Raw genomic sequence first — 22,623 nt, forward strand, 5'->3', positions numbered from 1 at the left:
AAAAAAGAGCAGAGCTACGTAGGTGATCATATTAAAAGTATAAGAACAGTGGATTCTCTTTCAAGAAGTCACAGGTCCCATCCCTTTCCAGAGGACGCACCGAGCAATGATTCTGAAGATGCTGCTGCAAGTACTGACCTCACTAGGATGGTCATCGTCCCCTCCCCCCGCCCCCTGCCAACAGCACACTTACTGGAAGGTTCTCTTTCTGCTGCAGGGCCGCCTTCTTCTTCCACAGCCGGTCCCTGAGCTCATTAACACGCTTGTCCATGACCGCCACTTCTGAATTGCGCTTATTCAAGCACTCCCTCTGTTGTTGCAGCTTGGCATTCTGTTCCTGGTTCAGTTTGTTTCTTAACTGAACAAAATTAAGGGAATAAAAGGTAGCCAAGGAGTAGGAAGAAAAATTTCTCAAACAGATAATCACATGGTTCGCTATCATACAATTTCTAAAAATGTAAGGTCCCCCCCCACTTCTCATCTCACGGTTTAAAATTAAGTGTTGGACCACCAGCTGTGGTCATAAGGAACACCTCAGATTTCCTGTCTGAGGTACTATAAAGTTTATTCTGGATTCTGCGGGGTTTAGGTCTTCCTCCCCTTCCCCGCTTTAAGGAAAAGAGTTCGAAATCCAGGACTTCCTGCCGCTTATGTGGACAATGCTGTCGTCCTAGAGAGGATGTGCCACTGAATGTCACAGGCGGCCACAGTTTACCTGCAGCTCCTTGTACAGCCGATCAAGCTCAGCCACCGCGGACTGGTTGTCATGGTGACCATCAATCCTGCCGTTCTTGAGCATCTCTAGCTGTCTTGTAAGTTCCTCTACTTTTGACACAGCCAGAACGAGCTCCCTCTGCTTTTGCTGGAACAAACTATTCATCTGTTCAATTTCCTCCACTAAAGTAAGAACAAGAAAAGCAACAGTAGTTGAAAAGAAAAATGAGAATGGACTGCTTTCCGGGCAACCAGGATGTACCATAAACTTTCTCATAAAAAGTAGAGAAATTTTTCAGGAATGTCCTAGAATCAACCTATTCCTTTATAAGCACCTCTAAATCAAACAGACATCTCTAAATCAAATCACTAAAATTTTAATTAAAATGGTATTGTAATAGATGGAGCCATTATATGCATAAAAATCCTTACCTTCATCAAATTTTCAGTCAAAAATTAGAGAGAAGAAAGAGGACTTCAATGCAGGGGGCCTGGGTTCCATCCTTGGTCAGGGAACTAGATCCCACATGCATGCCGCAACTAAGAGTTCACATGCCACAACTAAGGAGCCCTGGAGTCGCAACTAAGGAGCCCGCCTGCTGCAACTAAGACCTGGTGCAACCAAATAAATAAATAACTAAATGGGGGGGGTGGAAACTACTACTACTACTACTTTTCTTATACCAATGCGTTTCCTTACACCCAAACAGTTTAACACTGTAGCATTTAGCACTGAGGTAAACCAAATGGGAGCAACTCACCAAGTTTCCCGTTGCTTAGCCTCTTCTGTTCCACGTGGCCTTTAAGTGCTCTCACTTTTTTCAGCTTAGCCTCCTGATTCTCAGCTATTTCTTTGAGCCTCTTAAGCTTTTCCTGTTCAGCAGCTTGTTGCTGCTGACGCTGATCTTGCTGTTTCAAAAACTTTAAGCGCTGCTCCTGAAGATATAAGCCATCATCAGACATGGCATTTTAAACAGCAGACCACTAACCCACAATTAATCTAACCACACCCTGAGGTGCCCAGGCTGAGGTACACCGGTGGCGTTGCTCTGGTCTCACCATCTGTCCTACACACTGCTATGAGAACCACCTGGGGAGTCTGTGAAAAACAGCCTCTCCCGGGCCCAAGCCTAGAATCTACCTCTTAGGGGGTAAGATCCAGGAACCAGTATTTTTATCCAAGTGGTCCTTGTGCGGCAAGCAAGCAGTGATCCTTGAACTAGTTTTCATGAGCTGCGGCTATAATTTTAAGAAGGAGCTCATGTAGAGGGGGAGGCAGTAAAAGAAAGCTATTAAATGATACACTTCGAAGTCCAATTTGGATTCAAACCCAAGCTCTGCCATTTATTAGCTATGAGACTTTGGGCAAATTACATAATTTCACCAAATCCACAAGTCTGTCTCTTCACCTATAAAATGAGATGATCACTAGTCCTCCTAGGGCTACAGTGAGGATTAAACGCAATGTGAAATGTAGATCTCTGTCAACAGTATTGTACATAGTTAGTACACACTCAATACACTTAGAAAAGAGCTAAAGAACTACTTAGTGCCTTTAGAAAACTGCAATAATGCAACTTACAATTTTATTTCTATTATATTAAAATTTTTAACTGAGTAATATAGCCACACAATTTATAATCAAGGGTAAACTTCACAGATTAATACGGCTAAAACATACAAATAACACAGAAATAGTTTCAAAATAAGACCCGGAGGGTAGAGAGTTATTCTGTTAACAATCAACCTTTTTCTTTGAATTCATGTCCTTGCAACTCAAGGAATGCTGCGTCAGCATCACATGGGACCTTGTTAGAAATGCAAAATGTCAGACTCCAACCCACACCTACTGAATCAAAATATGCATTTTTAACAAGATCCCTAGGTGATCTGTATTCGTATTAAAGTCTGAGAAGCAATGATACACATGATTTTGAAAAAGCTGGTGTCTGGCATCAGAAGTAGAAAGGATGCATCGGAACCCTAGGAAGTATTCCAGGGAAGGCCATCGTGCATGTTGAGAACCACCTTAAAGAATCCCTGGCCATCACTTCAAAGCCCTGCTGGGGACCTTGCTACTCAAACCTTCAAGTTGTTCACCCCAAGTGAACTTACAGTCCCTCAAAGACTGGTCGGCGGCAGAGACTGGGTATTTAGACCAGGGGCTGGCAGACCTGCAGGCGAAATCCAGCTTGCTATCCGTGTTGTGAGTAAAGTCTTCTCGGCACACTGCCATACCCGTTCGTCTATGGCTGCTTTCCTGCTACAACTGCAGAGCTGAGACAGCACAGCTTGCAAAGCCTAAAATATCTCAGCCCTTTACAGACAAAGTCCGACAACATCTGGCTCAGACTAGAAGCCCATGGCTGGCAGAAGCAGCAGCAGGGAGACTGGTTTAGATAGCAGTGGAGAGGCTTCCCATGTTTTCTTTGTCCAAGGACAGGATGAGAATTAGGTGGTGGGTGAAGAATGTCCCCAGATAAAGGTAGGCAGCCTGTTACCAGTGCCAAGCAGCAGCTGGGGACAGGTTTGCATGAGCAACAAGTGCCTCTTGCTGTAGTAATGATTCAGGAGGAGGTCAGCCCAGAGCTGTGCCTACAAGCAAAGCCGAAAGGTTCTTTCCGCTGGTCCTGTTTTACTGATACTCAACATAGCGTGGTTAACTCTGATCAGAATGGTGGTCGGGAAGATCAGGAACAACTGGGTGATTTAAGGTTTCTACAAAATGCTGCAGTGAAGAGAAGAAAGCAGGTACCTTTCGGGTTGATGGTATCAACACGTATCTAGGAGGTAACTGGTTTACTAGTGAGGATGGAACATAAACGGCTTTACACACACATGAACAGGAGTGGCCCGTTAGGTCTTTGAAAACAAGGTATTACCTTAGTGGCCAGCATTTGTTGCTGGGCCTCAATCTGTTGCTGTTGGCGAGATGCCATTTCCTGAAGTTCAGCAAGTGTCAGGTCCATCCTAGGACTATTAACCTACCAAAAAAAAAAAATGCAAACAATCCAACTTAGTACAAAATGATCACAGAGACTCCTCACTCAAAGGCCCATTATAAGCATCACCTGAACCAATCAGGACAAAATTATTTAGCCATTTTTCTTCCATAATATTAAAGAAACCATTAACTTTTATATTAATACCCCACATTGACTTATTAACATATAAAACATACTAACATACAGACCAACACTCTTCTAAGCTGTAAATTTAAATTAACTAGTTTCAATAGTCAGTAACACAGATGGAACAACTTGGAATTACCTCGTTCTATAGTTAATTTAAATTAGGAAGGCAGTGTTTGACCATATTAAACGTGATACTGGGACACTGGCAGCAAACCTAGAATACAGTCATCAAAACACCCTTTAAAACTATGACACTAGAATTTTACAAATTCAAGATACATTGGGTCATCAGGGACAAAGCAAGATGTCCACTCTCTAAACATCCGTTGGACATGGTCCTAAGAGGTTTAACCCGTGCCACAGAACAAAAAAGTAGAAATAAACTGTGTCCAGATTGAAAACGAAAACGTTTCTTGGATGGGGCTAATGGCGGACTGTGGGAGGGCTCACGCCAAGGAGTACTCCCCCGAACTTTTGTTGCCAGTGTCCTTGTCCCTGTGGTGAGCCACAGCCGCCCTCAGACTCTGCAGGAGACCCTCCAGCGCTAGCAGAAAAAGAAGAAAAGTAGAAAAAGGAGATAATGAAGGAACAGCCATTATTCAGTCATTTTTCTGCAGCTTTACCTGAAAGGAGAATTGCGTCTATGTGATTCATTACAAGATACCAACAGCATCAGATATATCAGAAATACATCTACGTGTGCAACAACTCCTACAGAACACCTACTGAATGCTGGCAGAAGACCTCAGAACTCCCCAAAGGCAAGAAAGTCCCCACGTACCTGGGTAGAGAAAAAGAAAATATAATAAACAGAGACAAAAGGATAGGGACGGGACCTGCACCAGTGGGAAGGAGCTGTGAAGGAGGAAAGGTTTCCACACACTAGAAGCCCCTTCGCGGGCGGAGACTGCGGGTGGCGAAGGGGGAAGCTTTGGAGCCGCAGAGGAGAGCACAGCAACTGGGGTGCGGAGGGCAAAGCGGGGAGATTCCCACACAGAGGATCAGGGCCCACAGGCACTCAGCAGCCCGAGAGGCTTTTCTGCTCACCCGTCGGAGCGGGTGGGGCTGGGAGCTGAGGCTCAGGCTTCCGGCCTGAAGGGGTTAGTGCACCACGGCTAGCTGGGAGGGAGTCTGGACCTGCCGAAGAGGCAAGAGACTTGTTCTTCCCTCTTTGTTTCCTGGTGCGCGAGAAGAGGGGATTAAGAGCGCTACTTAAAGGAGCTCCTGAGACGGGCATGAGCCGCGGCTAACAGCGCGGACCCCAGAGACGGGCATGAGACGCTAAGGCTGCTGCTGCCGCCACCAAGAAGCCTGTGTGCGAGCACAGGTCACTGTCCACACCCCCCTTCCGGGGTGACTGTGCAGCCCGCCACTGCCAGGGTCCCGGGATCCAGGGACAACTTTCCCGGGAGAACGCACGGCGCGCCTCAGGCTGGTGCAACGTCACGCTGGCCTCTGCTGCCGCAGGCTCGCCCCGCACTCCGTGCCCCTCCCTCCCCTTGGCCTGAGTGAGCCGGAGCCCCGGAATCAGCAGCTCCTTTAACCTCGTCCTGTCTGAGCGAAGAACACACGCCCTCCGGCGACCTACACGCAGAGGAGGGGCCAAATCCAAAGCTGAGCCCCGGGAGCTGTGCGAACAAAGAAGAGAAAGGGAAATTTCTCCCAGCAGCCACAGAAGCAGCGGATTAAAGTTCCACAATCAACTTGATGTACCCTGCATCTGTGGAATACATGAATAGACAACGAATCATCCCAAATTAAGGAGGTGGACTTTGAGAGCAAGATTTATTATTTTTCCCCTTTTCCTCTTTTTGTGAGTGTGTATGTGTATGCTTCTGTGTGAGGTTTTGTCTATATAGCTCTGCTTTCACCATTTGTCCTAGGATTCTATCCGTCCGTTTTTTGTTTTAATTTTTCTTAATAATTATTATTTTATTTTAATAACTTTATTTTATTTTACCTTACTTTATTTTCTTTTAGCTTCTTTCTTTCTTTCTTTCTACTTTTTCTCCCTTTTATTCTGGGCCGTGTGGATGAAAGGCTCTAGGTGCTGCAGCCAGGAGTCAGTACTGTGCCTCTGAGGTGGGAGAGCCAACTTCAGGACACTGTTCCACAAGAGACCTCCCAGCTCCACATAATATCAAACGGCAAAAATCTCCCTGAGATCTCCATCTCAATACCAACACCTAGCTTCACTCAACGACCGGCAAGCTACAGTGCTGGACACCCTATGCCAAACAACTAGCAAGACAGGAACACAACCCCACCCATTAGCAGAGAGGCTGCCCAAAATCATAATAAGTCTACAGACACCCCAAAACACACCACCAGACGTGGACCTGCCCACCAGAGAGACAAGATCCAGCCTCATCCACCAGAACACAGACACTAGTCCCCTCCACCAGGAAGCCTACACAACCCACTGAACCAACCTTAGCCACTGGGGACAGACACCAAAAACAATGCGAACTACGAAACCTGCAGCCTGCAAAAAGGAGACCCCAAACACGGTAAAATAAGCAAAATGAGAAGACAGAAAACCCACAGCAGATGACGGAGCAAGATAAAAACCCACCAGACCTAACAAATGAAGAGGAAATAGGCAGTCTACCTGAAAAAGAATTCAGAATAATGATAGTAAAGATGATCCAAAATCTTGGAAATAGAATAGAGAAAATGCAAGAAACATTTCACAAGGACCTAGAAGAACTAAAGATGAAACAAGCAACGATGAACAACACATAAAAATACTCTAGATGGGATCAGTAGCAGAATAGTTGAGGCAGAAGAACGGATAAGTGACCTGGAAGATAAAATAGTGGAAATAACTACTGCAGAGCAGAATAAAGAAACAAGAATGAAAAGAACTGAGGACGGTCTCAGAGACCTCTGGGACAACATTAAACGCATCAACATTCGAATTATAGGGGTTCCAGAAGAAGAAGAGAAAAAGAAAGGGACTGAGAAAATATTTGAAGAGATTATAGTTGAAAACTTCCCTAATATGGGAAAGGAAATAGTTAATCAAGTCCAGGAAGCACAGAGAGTCCCATACAGGATAAATCCAAGGAGAAACACGCCAAGACATATATTAATCAAACTGTCAAAAATTAAATACAAAGAAAACATATTAAAAGCAGCAAGGGAAAAACAACAAAAAACACACAAGGGAATCCCCATAAGGTTAACAGCTGATCTTTCAGCAGAAACTCCACAAGCCAGAAGGGACTGGCAGGACATATTTAAAGTGATGAAGGAGGAAAATCTGCAACCAAGATTACTCTACCCAGCAAGGATCTCATTCAGATTTGATGGAGAAATTAAAACCTTACAGAGAAGCAAAAGCTGAGAGAGTTCAGCACCACCAAACCAGCTTTACAACAAATGCTAAAGGATCTTCTCTAGGCAAGAAACACAAGAGAAGGAAAAGACCTATAATAACAAACCCAAAACAATTAAGAAAATGGGAATAGGAACATACATATCGATAATTACCTTAAATGTAAATGGATTAAATGCTCCCACCAAAAACACAGACTGGCTGAATGGATACAAAAACAAGACCCATATATATGCTGTCTACAAGAGACCCACTTCAGACCTAGAGACACATACAGACTGAAAGTGAGGGGATGGAAAAAGATATTCCATGCAAATGGAAACCAAAAGAAAGCTGGAGTAGCAATCCTCATATCAGACAAAACAGACTTTAAAATAAAGACTGTTAGAAGAGACAAAGAAGGACACTACATAATGATCAAGGGATCGATCCAAGAAGAAGATATAACAATTGTAAATATTTATGCACCCAACATAGGAGCACCTCAATACATAAGGCAAATACTAACAGCCATAAAAGGGGAAATCGACAGTAACACAATCATAGTAGGGGACTTTCACACCACACTTTCACCAATGGACAGATCATCCAAAATGAAAATAAATAAGGAAACACAAGCTTTAAATGATACATTAAACAAGATGGGCTTAATTGATATTTATAGGACATTCCATCCAAAAACAACAGAATACCCATTTTTCTCAAGTGCTCATGGAACATTCTCCAGGATAGATCATATCTTGGGTCACAAATCAAGCCTTGGTAAATTTAAGAAAATTGAAATCGTATCAAGTATCTTTTCCGACCACAACGCTATGAGACTAGATATCAATTACAGGAAAAGATCTGTAAAAAATACAAACACATGCAGGCTAAACAATACACTACTTAATAACGAAGTGAACACTGAAGAAATCAAAGAGGAAATCAAAAAATACCTAGAAACAAATGACAATGGAGACACGACGACCCAAAACCTATGGGATGCAGCAAAAGCAGTTCTAAGAGGGAATTTTATAGCAATACAATCCTACCTTAAGAAACAGGAAACATCTCGAATAAACAACCTAACCTTGAACCTAAAGCAATTAGAGGAAGAAGAACAAAAAAACCCCAAAGTTAGCAGAAGGAAAGAAATCATAAAGATCACATCAGAAATAAATGAAAAAGAAATGAAGGAAATGATAGCAAAGATCAATAAAACTAAAAGCTGGTTCTTTGAGAAGATAAACAAAACTGATAAATCATTAGCCAGACTCATCAAGAAAAAAAGGGAGAAGACTCAAATCAATAGAATTAGAAATGAAAAAGGAGAAGTAACAACTGACAATGCAGAAATACAAAGGATAATGAGAGATGACTACAAACAACTCTATGCCAATAAAATGGACAACCTGGAAGAAATGGACAAATTCTTGGAAATGCACAACCTGCCAAGACTGAATCAGGAAGAACTTGAAAATATGAACAGACCAATCACAAGCACTGAAATTGAAACTGTCATTAAAAATCTTCCAACAAACAAAAGCCCAGGACCAGATGGCTTCACAGGCGAATTCTATCACACATTTACAGAAGAGATAACACCCATCCTTCTCAAACTCATCCAAAATATAGCAGAGGGAGGAACACTCCCAAAGTCATTCCACGAGGCCACCATCACCTTGAAACCAAAACCAGACAAGGATGTCACAAAGAAAACTACAGGCCAATATCACTGATGAACAAAGATGCAAAAATCCTCAAAAAAATACTAGCAAACAGGATCCAACAACACATTAAACGGATCATACACCATGATCAAGCAGGGTTTATTCCAGGAATGAAAGGATTCTTCAATACACGCAAATCAGTCAATGTGATACACCATATTAACAAATTGAAGGAGAAAAAGCATATGATCATCTCAATAGATGCAGAGAAAGCTTTTGACAAAATTCAACACCCATTTATGATAAAAACCCTGCAGAAAGTAGGCATAGAGGGAACTTTCCTCAACATAATAAAGGGCATACATGACAAACCCAGAGCCAACATCGTCCTCAACGGTGAAAAACTGAAAGCATTTCCACTAAGATCAGGAACAAGACAAGGTTGACCACTCTCACCACTCTTATTCAACATAGTTTTGGAAGTTTTAGCCACAGCAATCAGAGAAGAAAAGGAAATAAAATAATACAAATAGGAAAAGAAGAAGTAAAGCTGTCACTGTTTGCAGATGACATGATACTATACATAGAGAATCCTAAAGATGCTACCAGAAAACTACTAGAGCTAATCAATGAATTTGGTAAAGTAGCAGGATACAAAATTAATGCACAGAAATCTCTGGCATTCCTATACACTAATGAAAAATCTGAAAGTGAAATCAAGAAAACACTCCCATTTACCATTGCAACAAAAAGAATAAAATACCTAGGAATAAACCTACCTAAGGAGACAAAAGACCTGTATGCAGAAAATTTTAAGACACTGATGAAAGAAATTAAAGATGATACAAATAGATGGACAGATATACCATGTTTTTGGATTGGAAGAATCAACATTGTTAAAATGACTCTACTACCCAAAGCAATCTACAGATTCAATGCAATCCCTATCAAACTACCAATGGCATTTTTCACAGAACTAGAACAAAAAATTTCACAATTTGTATGGAAACACAAAAGACCCCGAATAGACAAAGCAATCTTGAGAATGAAAAACGGAGCTGGAAGAATCAGGCTCCCTGACTTCACACTATACTACAAAGCTACAGTAATCAAGACAGTATGGTACTGGCACAAAAACAGAAAGATAGATCAATGGAACAGGATAGAAAGCCCAGAGATAAACCCACGCACATATGGTCACCTTATCTTTGATAAAGGAGGCAGGAATGTACAGTGGAGAAAGGACAGCCTATTCAATAAGTGGTGCTGGGAAAACTGGACAGGTACATGTGAAAGTATGAGATTAGATCACTCCCTAACACCATACACAAAAATTAGCTCAAAATGGATTAAAGACCTAAATGTAAGGCCAGAAACTATCAAACTCTTAGAGGAAAACATAGGCAGAACACTCTGTGACATAAATCACAGCAAGATCCTTTTTGACCCACCTCCTAGAGAAATGGAAAGAAAAACAAAAATAAACAAATGGGACCTAATGAAACTTAAAAGCTTTTGCACAGCAAGGTCATAAACAAGACAAAAAGACAACCCTCAGAATGGGAGAAAATATTTGCAAATGAAGCAACTGACAATGGATTAATCTCCAAAATTTACAAGCAGCTCATGCAGCTCAGTAACAGAAAAACAAACAACCCAATCCAAAAATGGGCAGAAGACCTAAACAGACATTTCTCCAAAGAAGATATACAGACTGCCAACAAACACATGAAAGAATGCTCAACGTCATTAATCATTAGAGAAATGCAAATCAAAAGTACAATGAGATATCATCTCACGCCGGTCAGAATGGCCATCATCAAAAAATCTAGAAACAATAAATGCTGGAGAGGGTGTGGAGAAAAGGGAACACTCTTGCACTGCTGGTGGGAATGTGAATTGGTACAGCCACTATGGAGAACAGTATGGAGGTTCCTTAAAAAACTACAAATAGAACTACCATATGACCCAGCAATCCCACTACTGGGCATATACCCTGAGAAAACCATAATTCAAAAAGAGTCATGTACCAAAATTGCAGCTCTATTTACAATAGCCAGGAGATGGAAACAACCTAAGTGTCCATCATCAGATGAATGGATAAAGAAGATGTGGCACATATATTCAATGGAATATTACTCAGCCATAAAAATAAACGACATTGAGGTATTTGTTATGAGGTGGATGGACCTAGAGTCTGTCATACAGAGTGAAGTAAGTCAGAAAGAGAAAGACAAATACCGTATGCTAACACATATATATGGAATTTAAGAAAAAAAAAGTCATGAAGATTCTAGGGGTAAGACAGGAAAAAAGATACAGACCTACTAGACAATGGACTTGAGGATATGGGGAGGGGGAAGGGTAAGCTGGGACAAAGTGAGAGAGTGGCATGGACATATATACACTACCAAACGTCAGGTAGATAGCTAGTGGGAAGCAGCCGCATAGCACAGGGAGATCAGCTCGGTGCTTTGTGACCACCTAGAGGGGTGGGCTAGGGAGGGTGGGAGGGAGGGAGACACAAGAGGGAGGAGATATGGGAACATATGTATAACTGATTCACTTTGTTATAAAGCAGAAACTAACACACCATTGTAAAGCAATTATACTCCAATAAAGATGTAAAAAAAAAAAAAAGTTTCTTTTGTCTTTACACAAAGACAACACAATCATCTATGAAGAAAATCCTATGGAATCTACAAAAAAGCTACCAGAATAATTTATTTAGCAAGAATGCAGGATAAAACATCAATATGCCAAAATCAATTATATTTCTATATATTAGCAACAACCAGAAACTGAAGAAAGTATTTTTAATACCATTAACAATAGCATAAAAAACATGAAGCACTTAGGAATAAAGTTAACAGAAGATGTGCCAGATCTGCCCACTGAAAACTTCAAAACCTGGCTGAGAGAGAGAAGACTTAAATAAAGGGCGAAGTGGAGCTCATGAACCGAAAAGCTCAATACTGTCAAGACGGCAGTTCTTCCCAAACTGACTTACAGAGTCAACGGAATCCCAACCAAAATCCCAGCAGGCTTTTTTTGTATAAACTGACAACCAAATTCTAAAATTCCATATGGAAGTGCAAAGGACATACAATAGCCAAAGCTTTGTAAAGAATGCAGTTGAAAACATACACTACCTGACTTCAAGACTTACCATGTTTCAGTAACCAACACAGTGTGTTACTGACATCATGATAGATAAACAGATCAATTGTGCAGGACAGAGAGTATAAAAATAGACCCGCACATATATGGGGTAATTGATTTTAGAAAAAAAGGCAATTGAGTGGAGAAAGTTTAGTGTTTTCAACAAATGCTGCTTGTACAACTGCTATCCATATACGAAAAACAAAATGAACTTTAACTCTCACACCATATGCAAATGTTACTGCAAAATGGATCATAAACTTAGATGTAAAATCTAAAACTACAAAACTTCTAAACCGATCAATTATACTGTATTAAAATTAAGAACAAGTCATAGACTGGGAAAAATATTTGCAAATCATCTATGTAATAAAAAACTTGGATCCAGAATATATAAAGAAGCCTTAAACTCAGTAATAAGAAAGTAAACAACCCAATAAAGAAAAAATTAAGCAAAAGAGGTGAACAAATACTTCACCAAAGACAATACACAAATGGCAAATAAGCACATGATAGATGCCCAACATCATTAGCCATTAGAGAAATACAAATTAAAACCACAATGTAATACCACTACACACCTATTAGACAGCCAAAATGAAAAGGAATGACCATACCAAACGTTGGCAAGGATGTGGAAAAACTAGAACTCTCTGGTGGGGAATGTAAAATAAAACAATCACTTTGGAAAACACTCTGGCAGCTTTTTAAAAGTTAACATACAACACAGCACTGTAAAGCAATTATACTCCAATAAAGATGTTAAAAAAAAAAAAAAAGTTAACATACATCTACCAAATGACCCAACCATTCCACTCCTAAGTATTCACCCAAGAGAAATAAAAGTATATGTCCATACAAAGATGTGTACCCAAATATTCATTGTAGCTTGATATGGAGTAACTGGAAACAACCCAAATGTCCATCAACAGATGAATGGATAAGGAGTGGTGTAACCAGACAATGAAGTATCTCTCAGCAATAAAAAGAAATCAACTATTGATACACACAGCAAAATGGATTAATCTCAAAATAATTATCCTGAGTAAATTCAGACAAAAAGAGTACATACTGGATGGCTCCATTTATCCTAGATTCTAGAAAATATAACTAATTTGTAGTAACAGAAAGGAGACTTGCTAGCAGTTCCCTGAGGATGGGGAGGGAGGCAAGAAGGAAAGGATTACAGAAGGACGTAAGGAAACTTTTTTGGGGGGGGAGGGGGTGATGGATATGTTCATTAACTTGATTATGGTAATGGCTTCACAGGTGTACACATATGTCAAAACTTATCAAATTGTATACCTGAAATATGTGCAGTTTATTATATGACAATTATACTTCTATCAAGATGTTTTTTAACAACCCAGTGATGGGACTTCCCTGGTAGTCCAGCGGTTAAGACTCTGCATTTCCAGTGCAGGGGGCATGGGTTCGATCCTTGGTCGGGAAACTACGATCCCGCATGCTGCGTGGCCGAAAAAACAAATAAAAAATAAAAAACCCAGTGATAGGGAAAGATACATTGTGTCAAGACGCACTGAAATCCTGTTAATGGTTGAGACCATTTCTGTTATCGTCATATCAACCTTTCTTCACTGTAAGATAAATATGAGATCAGAGAAGAGAAACAGGAAGAATTTTGGGGGGAAAAACAAAGAATATGGGGAAAGGCAGAGTAGAAGCAAATGTAGGTTGGAGAGAGGTAATTTAGCTAATCCTTAACAGTATTAAAAAGTCTAAGCTCTGAAAAGAAAATGCCTACAAGGAATCCCAAGGATACCTGCTAAAATTCACATGCAGTAGCAAGAGTAGTAATATATCACTAATCGCTAAAAACGACGGCAACAAATAAAATCACCAAAAAAAGACACTTCCTCCAACCTGCTCAACATCTGTTTTGTTCTGAATTTAGGGTACATTCAGCATTTGAATTATTTCGACAGCCACGTGGAGATCATTAAAATTAACCGTTTTGAAGAAATAAATTTAAAATAGGCCTTTTAAAAAGGGCCATCCTTAAAAACCCACTGAAAAAAAAAGGAACAGTGAATGAGATTTAAAGGTTAAAAAAGCAGTATCACTGTGGTCCATACATGGCATGGGTAACAATGATCACTTACGCCATTCTCCTTTCTTCGATGTTCACCTGGAACTTTTACACCATTTCTTTTTAAACTTGGATCCTGAGACCTTGGTCCGCTCACTAGGCACAAAATTCAGAAAGCAGGCATTAACACTAGAGTTGACAGATATTTTAAGTCCCAGTTCATTTCTCAGTTCCCTGGTGGCGCAGTGGTTGGGAGTCCGCCTACCGATGCTGGGGACACGGGTTCGTGCCCCGGTCCGGGAAGATCCCACATGCCGCGGAGCGGCTGGGCCCGTGAGCCATGGCCGCTGAGCTTGCACGTCCGGAGCCTGTGCTCCGCAACGGGAGAGGCCACAACAGTGAGAGGCCCGCGTACCGCAAAAAAAAAAAAAAAAAAAAGCTCTCTGATATTTTAAGTTGAAAATATACTTAAAATGCTTTCTAGTAGCAATGAAGTTAAGGTCTCGTAATTCAGCCTGTTCTGGAAAACCTTACTTGGAACGGTGAATAAATAGTCAGCATTACAGGGCTTCCCTGGTGGCGCAGTGGTTAAGAGTCCGCCTGCCGATGCGGGGGACATAGGTTCGTGCCCCGGTCCGGGAAGATCCCACATGCCGCGGAGCGGCTGGACCGTGAGCCATGGCCGCTGAGCCTGCGCGTCTGGAGCCTGTGCTCCGCAACGGGAGAGGCCACAGCAGTGAGAGGCCCGCGTACCGCAAAAAAAAAAAAAAAGAAAAAAAAGAAATAGCACTAGAAAATGTCACATGCTAACCATTCCCATGCGTCAGATACCACAGGAGGCGAAGTTAAGAAAATACATGTACTTCTGATTACGGGTCATTCACACCGTTTGCTTAAGTGGCTCCTCCCAGTTCTCTATTTAGCTACTCAGCAGTGAAATTGGGAATAGTTTCATTGAAAGAAATAAAAGTGAAAATTACATCAACCCATCCTTGTACTCGTTAAAGAGTTTGTACCTTACACGGGAAGGAAGCAAATGAAAACAGAACAAGTGGCATTTCGAACATTTGGTCATTTTGCGATAATTCCGAAGTATTATCAAGTATTTCCCCATTTATTTAAGTAAAAAAATTTCCATTTTCTTAGCTTGGGAAAGTACTAATTGGAAAACACTGTGCATTCTGCTTTTTTGGCTAAAAAGAATTTTTCAAGCCCGAATATATGGGTCTTTCAGTACCACTTAAAGCATCATGAGGGGAAAATAGTCTTAAACTGATAAATTATAAGAAACAATATCAAAGAGAATTTCTTAAATACGTGAAATTAAGCTTAGACCTGTACTTCCCAGAAGTTAGAAAATTTATTAAGTTATCTCCCAAGAGGTTTTAGATTAAAATTTCTTTTGAATCAAATCTCTATTGTACCTGCCTGGAAGCTTAGCACAAATTTCCAGTAAATAAGTATGTCTATCCTCAGGGCCACGTACCACACTTACATCTAACTCCAATGCGTTAGCTTTACTTTTTTTTTTTTTTTTTTTTTTTGCGGTACGTGGGCCTCTCACTGTTGTGGCCTCTCCCATCGCGGAGCACAGGCTCCGGACGCGCAGGCTCAGCGGCCATGGCTCAGGTGCCCAGCCACTCCGTGGCACGTGGGATCTTCCTGGATCGGGGCACAAACCGGTGTCCCCTGCATCGGCAGGCGGACTCTCAACCACTGCGCCACCAGGGAAGCCCTACTTTTAAATACTGTTCAATTCTCTGACAAAACAGCTCAGGTAACCTGTGACAATATTTCCGTAGAAGAAAAAAAGAAATCTATCACTTAGGAATAACTGCTTTCTTTGCTGCCTCAAAGAAAGAGCACTCCGCCAGTTTCTCCTTGGCATGTTCAGTTACATAATCAGAGTAAAAAGCAAGAGTTTTAAAATTAATGTCATATACATTCTGGGTCACAGGTCCTAGTTAAACTGGAAAAAGAATACAGTAACAGTCTCCTAATCTGTAATCTAGAAGTCTACACCACAAAGGCTGACACTGAACAGCAATCCTGTTTTATCCCAGTTTAGACACTATGTGGCACTGGTGTTTTGCAACAATGTGAAAACAGCGTCTTTATCTTCAGATTATATTTCTCACATTACAGACACACTGAAACTGCGTACTGCACTATTGAGAGGCTGTTTAATAATTTACCCGGTACGACAGAGAAAGATATTTGAACTAGTAGATCAACGGGGAAAATTCATCTAATTTACTAAAAGAAGATGTATGCAGTAATGTAAACAAAGAACAAAATAAAAATAAGATGCAGATGCCAACTTAAAACCACAAAAAAGAAGGCTGCTTTAGGGAAAAAAAAAAAAAGCATGCTTATTTAAAATAAAATTACAGACACCAGAGACACTGAAAGGCCTGCAAGCCAGCCTGGCTGAAGTGACTCAGGTTCCACTCCTGCCTCTGCCTCTAGGGACGTGGCCTCTGACAAGTCATTTAACCCCTGAGTATCAGCCTTTCTCATCTGTAGAGTAAGAGGCCAGACTAAGTCAATTCTGGGGTCCCCCACAGTCTGAATGTCTAATTGCTGGGTACCATGTGGACATTTGTACTAAAGGAATAAAACTGAGATTCTGTGACATCTAATAATTAACCTCTGTTACCGACATTCTTACTCCCAAGAATTACACATATACTGAAGTCACAAACCTTCCATTTTAAAAGTTCCAACATTTTTAGAAACACCTAGTAATCATGCTCCGGCCAGTGGTTTCCCACTGAGAACAAAGTTTCCCCACAGATCTCAGACCTGAAACTGCCTTTTCTCCCATGTCCTATGAGATCTCCAGGGTCACAGGGATAGCTGTGTCCCGATGTCTAAGGGCTGCTTTCAGTCCACTATTTCTCCACCTTCACGTATTACCTTCTACCCTCTCCTCACTGTCATCTATAAACTCTGGTCACAACCCTCAGTCACCGCAGATGTGACCACCTGACCCCCCTGTTCTCCCCACTCCAAGTCCTGCCTTCATGCTGGATGACCTTACCACCCAAAAGCTCACCTCTAGGATCCGTGGCCTCCTACCTCCTCTCTAATTCAGGATCATTTTATGGGCCGGTGCAGGACCACGTCACCTAGAGGTGCTCTACCCCTGAAATCTTAAATTCAGACTCTCTACTTTTTGACCATAATTTCCTCTCACTGCACCTGTGCATGAATCTGAGACGTGCAGTTCCTTAGCACTGGTCTGCTCTTGCCCTGCAGCCCCCCTGCCTTCACTTCGCCCCCACCCAGCTTAGACGTCATCTCACCAACATCCTCGTCTTCCCTGTCCCACTGACTCCACTGAACTGGTCTGGTCAAACCCCAACCTTGGGTCAATCCAACCATCTCCTCTTACAACCCTCTGGGCTGCAGAGCATCACTGGGGAAAAAATCACCCATGGTCTCCTGGTCTCTAGTCTCAACTGGCCTCCAGGGGACCCTGGTCCCCCAGCAGCACTCTCTCCTGTTCTCCACCATGGCTCCAACCATCACTTTCACACGGCTGTGCCTCCTATCTCAGAGAAAACAAATGTTCTCAGATGAGAAGACCCTCCCACTGCTCCCACAGGGAGCACACATTTACCTGCATCTGCAAAGTTTCCCTTCCACCCAGTTAAAATGGAAGAGAGAATAAAGACGCAGACTTAGAGAACGGACTTGAAGACACAGCAGGGGCGGGGGGCAGGGAAGGGGAAGCTGGGATGAAGTGAGAGACTAGCATGGACATATATACACTACCAAATGTAAAATAGAGGGCTAGTGGGAAGCAGCTGCATAGCACAGGGAGATCAGTTCGGTGCTCTGTGACCACCTAGAGGGGTGGGATAGGGAGAGTGGGAGGGAGACGCAAGAGGGAGGGGATATGGGGATATATGTATATGTATAGCTGATTCGCTTTGTTATAAAGCAGAAACTAACACACCATTGCAGAGCAATTATACTCCAATAAAGATGTTAAAAATAAATTTTAAAAATAATAAATAAATAAATAATGGAAGAGAGATCCTTCCCCCGCCACCTCCCACTGGCTGACTTGCCCATTGAGCATTCCTCCTCCTTGTATTTCAACCCGCTGCTCTACTGACTCTTTCCTTCCCACCCACATTAAAAACTGTCGCCAAATTTTTCCCATCTTCCAAGAAAACAGAACAAACTGAACCACACCGCTTTCTCCCCACCCCCCAGTCAGGGCTTAGAGGAGCTGTCTATCCTCGCTGTTCCCACTTCCTTAGCTCTCACTTACCCCCCAAATTACCTGGCTCCTGATCACGTGCTACACCCGAGCATGAAATAAAACTTCAGATCTTTGTTATGACTGATAGGATGCTACCTACCAATGTCCCTGCCAGGGGGGCGTTCATGGCGAAGGAAGAACCGAACTTCACTCCTCTGACTTCCAAACCGTTGCAGGACATCAAACATTCGCTCATTATCGGCAACTGGACGTTCTAAAAGAAACGAATAAATGAGGTACAAATCATGTTATCTGCAGGTAAAAAGAAAGACGAACATATCATTTACTGTCTATCCTTCATGCAAATTATGCATTATGAATGCAGAAGTTACTTAGCATCTTACATCTTTTTTTTTTTTTTTTAGAAAATGAAGCATCACCAGCTTTCCACCCATATGATCAGGGTCAAGCGTGGGTGGAGTACTGGGGGGAGGACTGGATCCAGGCCGCGAGCAGGAGCTCAGGAGTCTAATTCAGCGGCCCCTCACTAGCCACAGGCAGGCTGGGAAGCTCTGCGGGTTCCAAAGCTCCTGTCATCTATTCCATAGGACAGTCTCTGAGGTCCCTTCTAACTCTAATGGCTCTATGATTCTCTAAGTATACACATGAAACATTAAAAAACAGCTTTCTAAATAGTGTAGTCTTACTGTCTATTGTTTTTTTAATTACAATTTTATAAACTACGTTAAAAAAAAAATCAGACACTTGCATTTCCAAACAAAAGCCTCTTTACTGCCCTGAAAATATGCTTCTTTGGCCCTTCTTCCGATGAGACTGCCAGTTGTCAGAACTCTTCTAGAGACAAAAAGAAGGGCATAGATAAATACCCTAATAAATGGGAACTTTAGCAGAAACCAGATATCTTAAGCTCCCCTCAAAAAATCTTCCAATCTTGAGGGCTTCCCTGGTGGTGCAGTGGTTAGGAACCCGCCTGCCAATGCAGGGGACACGGGTTCAAGCCCTGGTCCAGGAAGATCCCACATGTCACGGAGCAACTAAGCCCGTGCACCACAATTGCTGAGCCTGCGCCCTGGAGCCCGCGAGCCACAACTACTGAGCCCACGTGTCACAACTACTGAAGCCCGTGCACCTACAGCCTGTGCTCCACAACAAGAGAAGCCACCGCAATAAGAAGCCCGTTGCACCGCAACGAACAGTAGCCCCGTCTTGCCGCAAGTAGAGAAAGCCTGCGTGCAGCAATGAAGACCCAACACAGCCAAAAAAAAAAAAAAAAAAAAATCTTCCAATCTTAAGGGATCTGGATATAAAAACCAAATATACTGTCTGAGGATGTAACTGTTTAAAACGAAAGAACTCCGGTAACATCGATATAATTTTTAATATAAGAAAGTTGAAACAGCCTAAGAAAACTCAATGCACTTGTCAGTAATCAAAGACACTATCTGAGTACCTTAAATAAACAACACGGGCAGAGAATGGGGCAGCCAAGGGTTCAGCAGCCAATTCTGTGAACTAAGCCCTGAACTTAATCTGCTCAGTTGCAACGAAGTACAGCTCTGGTTCTTGACATACTGAGTTGACACAGATACCCCTCTCTCCTCTAAACTGGGGAAATTCTAACTAAGACCACCCTGCAAAAGGAAACACCCATAGCTGAGTAGACACCCTCCCAAAAGAAACTCTCAGCAGACCCTCCACCTCCTCACAAAAAAACCAAACACACACACACACACACACACACACACACACACACACAGACACTTTATTTCAAAAGAAGTGAAATCCCCAGGTTCCATAAGCAAAGAGGGAATTCAAAGGAAGGGAAGTAACTTCCAGTCCACGCTGGGTTGGACCGTCTTACAAGGTCTAGGAGCTAAGGTCCTGATGGCCTATGACGACAAAAAATCAGGCTTAGGCCAGCAAACGCTGAAATACACTTCAAAGGGTCTCAAAGCCGCCTATTCACCCCATGCTCTGACCACACCAATCCCCTTGTCCTGGCATCCGTGCCTATGTGACTTGGAACAAGCCATTCCTAGCATTGAGAACTGTCCCCATCACTCTTTTCTCCTTCTGCAGATGGAGCACATCCATCTATTCCTGCAGTCATCGCACTGTATGATAAATGTCTGCTGATTCCTGCTTTTACTTGAAGGCAGGACACTTTCATCTCTCTATTCCTCACATCAAGCACAGTTCCTAGTACATTATAGGAATCCAAGAAATGCTCTCTTAGCAAACAAATGAGCGGGGAGGAAGGAAATGGAGATGGCAAATAAAAGCTACATATTTTTAAAGACTGTCAGTTAAAGGAAATGGGAAACTTGAGAAGCTAACAAAATGGAAGCAACAAATTTATTATTTTTATTTTTTAAATTTTACTTATTCATTTATTTATTTTTGGCTGCACGCGGGCTTTCTCTAGTTGTGGCGAGCGGGGGCTACTCTTCATTGCGGTGTGCGGGCTTCTCATTGTGGTGGCTTCTCTTGTTGCGGAGCACAGGCTCTAGGCGCGCAGGCTTCAGTAGTTGTGGCACACGGGCTCAGTAGTTGTGGCTGTAGAGCGCCAGCTCAGTAGTTGTGGCGCACGGGCTTAGCTGCTCCATGGCATGTGGGATCTTCCCGGACCAGGGCTCAAACCCGTGTTCCCTGGACTGGCAGGCGGATTCTTAACCACTGTGCCACCAGGGAAGTCCAAATGTACTATTTTTAAAATGGGGCACCTTGAACAATTTACAGCAAAAAAGGAGGAGTTGAAAACATAACAGCTATTACTTGCTGAGAGCTAACATTAAGTGCTATGCTAACAGGGGCTATGCTAAACCCCCTTCAAATGTCAGCTCCTGGGATCCTCACACAATCCTATGCAATAGATTCAATTATTATCCCAATTATGCAGGGAAAACACTTGAGGACTACTGAAATTAAGTACCTTGTCTGAAGTTATAAAGCTAGTAAATGAAAGAGACAAGATTTTGATACCTAAGACCTTGATCTTAATCACACCATACAAACAACCCTCAAATGAATTATGAATTCACTGTAAGCAATCAGAAGCCCCAAACAATTTTTCATGGAACATTTCAAGGTAATTCTAAAACATATCTGAAAAAGAAAATACACAAGAATACTACAGGATAACAATGAAATAAGCACTTGCCTTACAATACCAAACCTTTTATAAAACTATAGTAATTAAAACTATTTGGTCCTATCATAAAACTAGAAGAAAACAATAAAAGTAACTGACTATAAAGCTTATAGAAACATAACTTCATATACGATATAACAAGAATTCAAAGTGACATTTCACATCAGCAAGGAAAAAGACAGCTGTTCAATAAGACACTTAAAAAAAAATTCGCGGGGGACTTCCCTGGTGGTGCAGTGGATAAGACTCTGCACTCCCAATGCAGGGGGTCTGGGTTCAATCCCTGGTCAGAGAACTAGATCCCACATGCATGCCGCAATTAAGAATTCACATGAAAAAAAAAAAAAAGAATTCACATGGCACAACTAAGGAGCTGGCAAGCCACAACTAAGGAACCCACGTGCTGCAACCAAGGAGTCTGCCTGCCGCAACTAAGACAGGCACAACCAAATAAATAAATAAATAATTTTAAAAAAAATTCACGGGATTTCCCTGGTGGCGCAGTGGTTAAGAATCCGCCTGCCAATGCAGGGGACACGGGTTCGAACCCTGGTCCGGGAAGATCTCACATGTCATGGAGCAACTGTGCACCACAACTAAGCCTGCGCTCTAGAGCCTGCGAGCCACAACTACTGAGCCTGTGTGCCACAACTACTGAAGCCCACGTGCCTAGAGCCCATGCTCCACAAGAGAAACCACCGCAATGAGAAGTCTGCGCACCGCAATGAAGAGTAGCCCCTGCTCACCGCAACTAGAGAAAGCCTGAGCGCAGCAACGAAGACCCAATGCAGCCATAAATAAATAAATAAATGAATTCATTAAAATAAATAAAAGAATTCCATCAATAATCAAAAACAAGGAGACCATGCCAGGCTCCCAGAAAAAAAAAAAGTTTCAACTCAGAGAGTGAGCCTTGGCAAAGTGAAAGAACACTTCTTGCTCTAAGAAAATCAGCCAGAAGGGTAGGCACACATGCAGAGAAACCTGAGGTAAGTACAGAGGAAGGAAACCGAGGAAGCTCACAATGCGTGGTTTCAATCATCTTGGGAAAGTAATTTGCAGAATGCAAGGAGGCCACCAGAGCAACGAGAAGCTCATTTATTCATTCAGTAAATATTTATCGAGCACTCCCTCTGAGCTGGGGTGCAGCAAGGAACAAGACAAGCAGGTCTCTGCTCTTAGG

At 42.2% G+C, this 22,623-nt stretch overlaps 1 protein-coding gene across 1 annotated transcript in view; it reads right to left on the reverse strand.

Annotated features, from left to right (window-relative positions):
* TP53BP2 (tumor protein p53 binding protein 2) overlaps positions 1-22,623 on the reverse strand; it is a 66,102-nt gene that overhangs the window by 19,805 nt on the left and 23,674 nt on the right. Inside the window, exons 3-8 of the mRNA XM_030868385.3 lie at positions 18,429-18,542; positions 14,126-14,208; positions 3,597-3,698; positions 1,476-1,650; positions 716-897; positions 194-358 (exon numbers count right to left, since the gene is read on the reverse strand). Of these exons, the coding sequence (XP_030724245.2) occupies positions 194-358; positions 716-897; positions 1,476-1,650; positions 3,597-3,698; positions 14,126-14,208; positions 18,429-18,542 (821 nt within the window). The remainder of the gene's footprint in view (positions 1-193; positions 359-715; positions 898-1,475; positions 1,651-3,596; positions 3,699-14,125; positions 14,209-18,428; positions 18,543-22,623) is intronic.

This window comes from Globicephala melas, chromosome 1 (assembly GCF_963455315.2).
Source record: "Globicephala melas chromosome 1, mGloMel1.2, whole genome shotgun sequence".
Lineage (NCBI taxonomy): Eukaryota > Metazoa > Chordata > Mammalia > Artiodactyla > Delphinidae > Globicephala > Globicephala melas.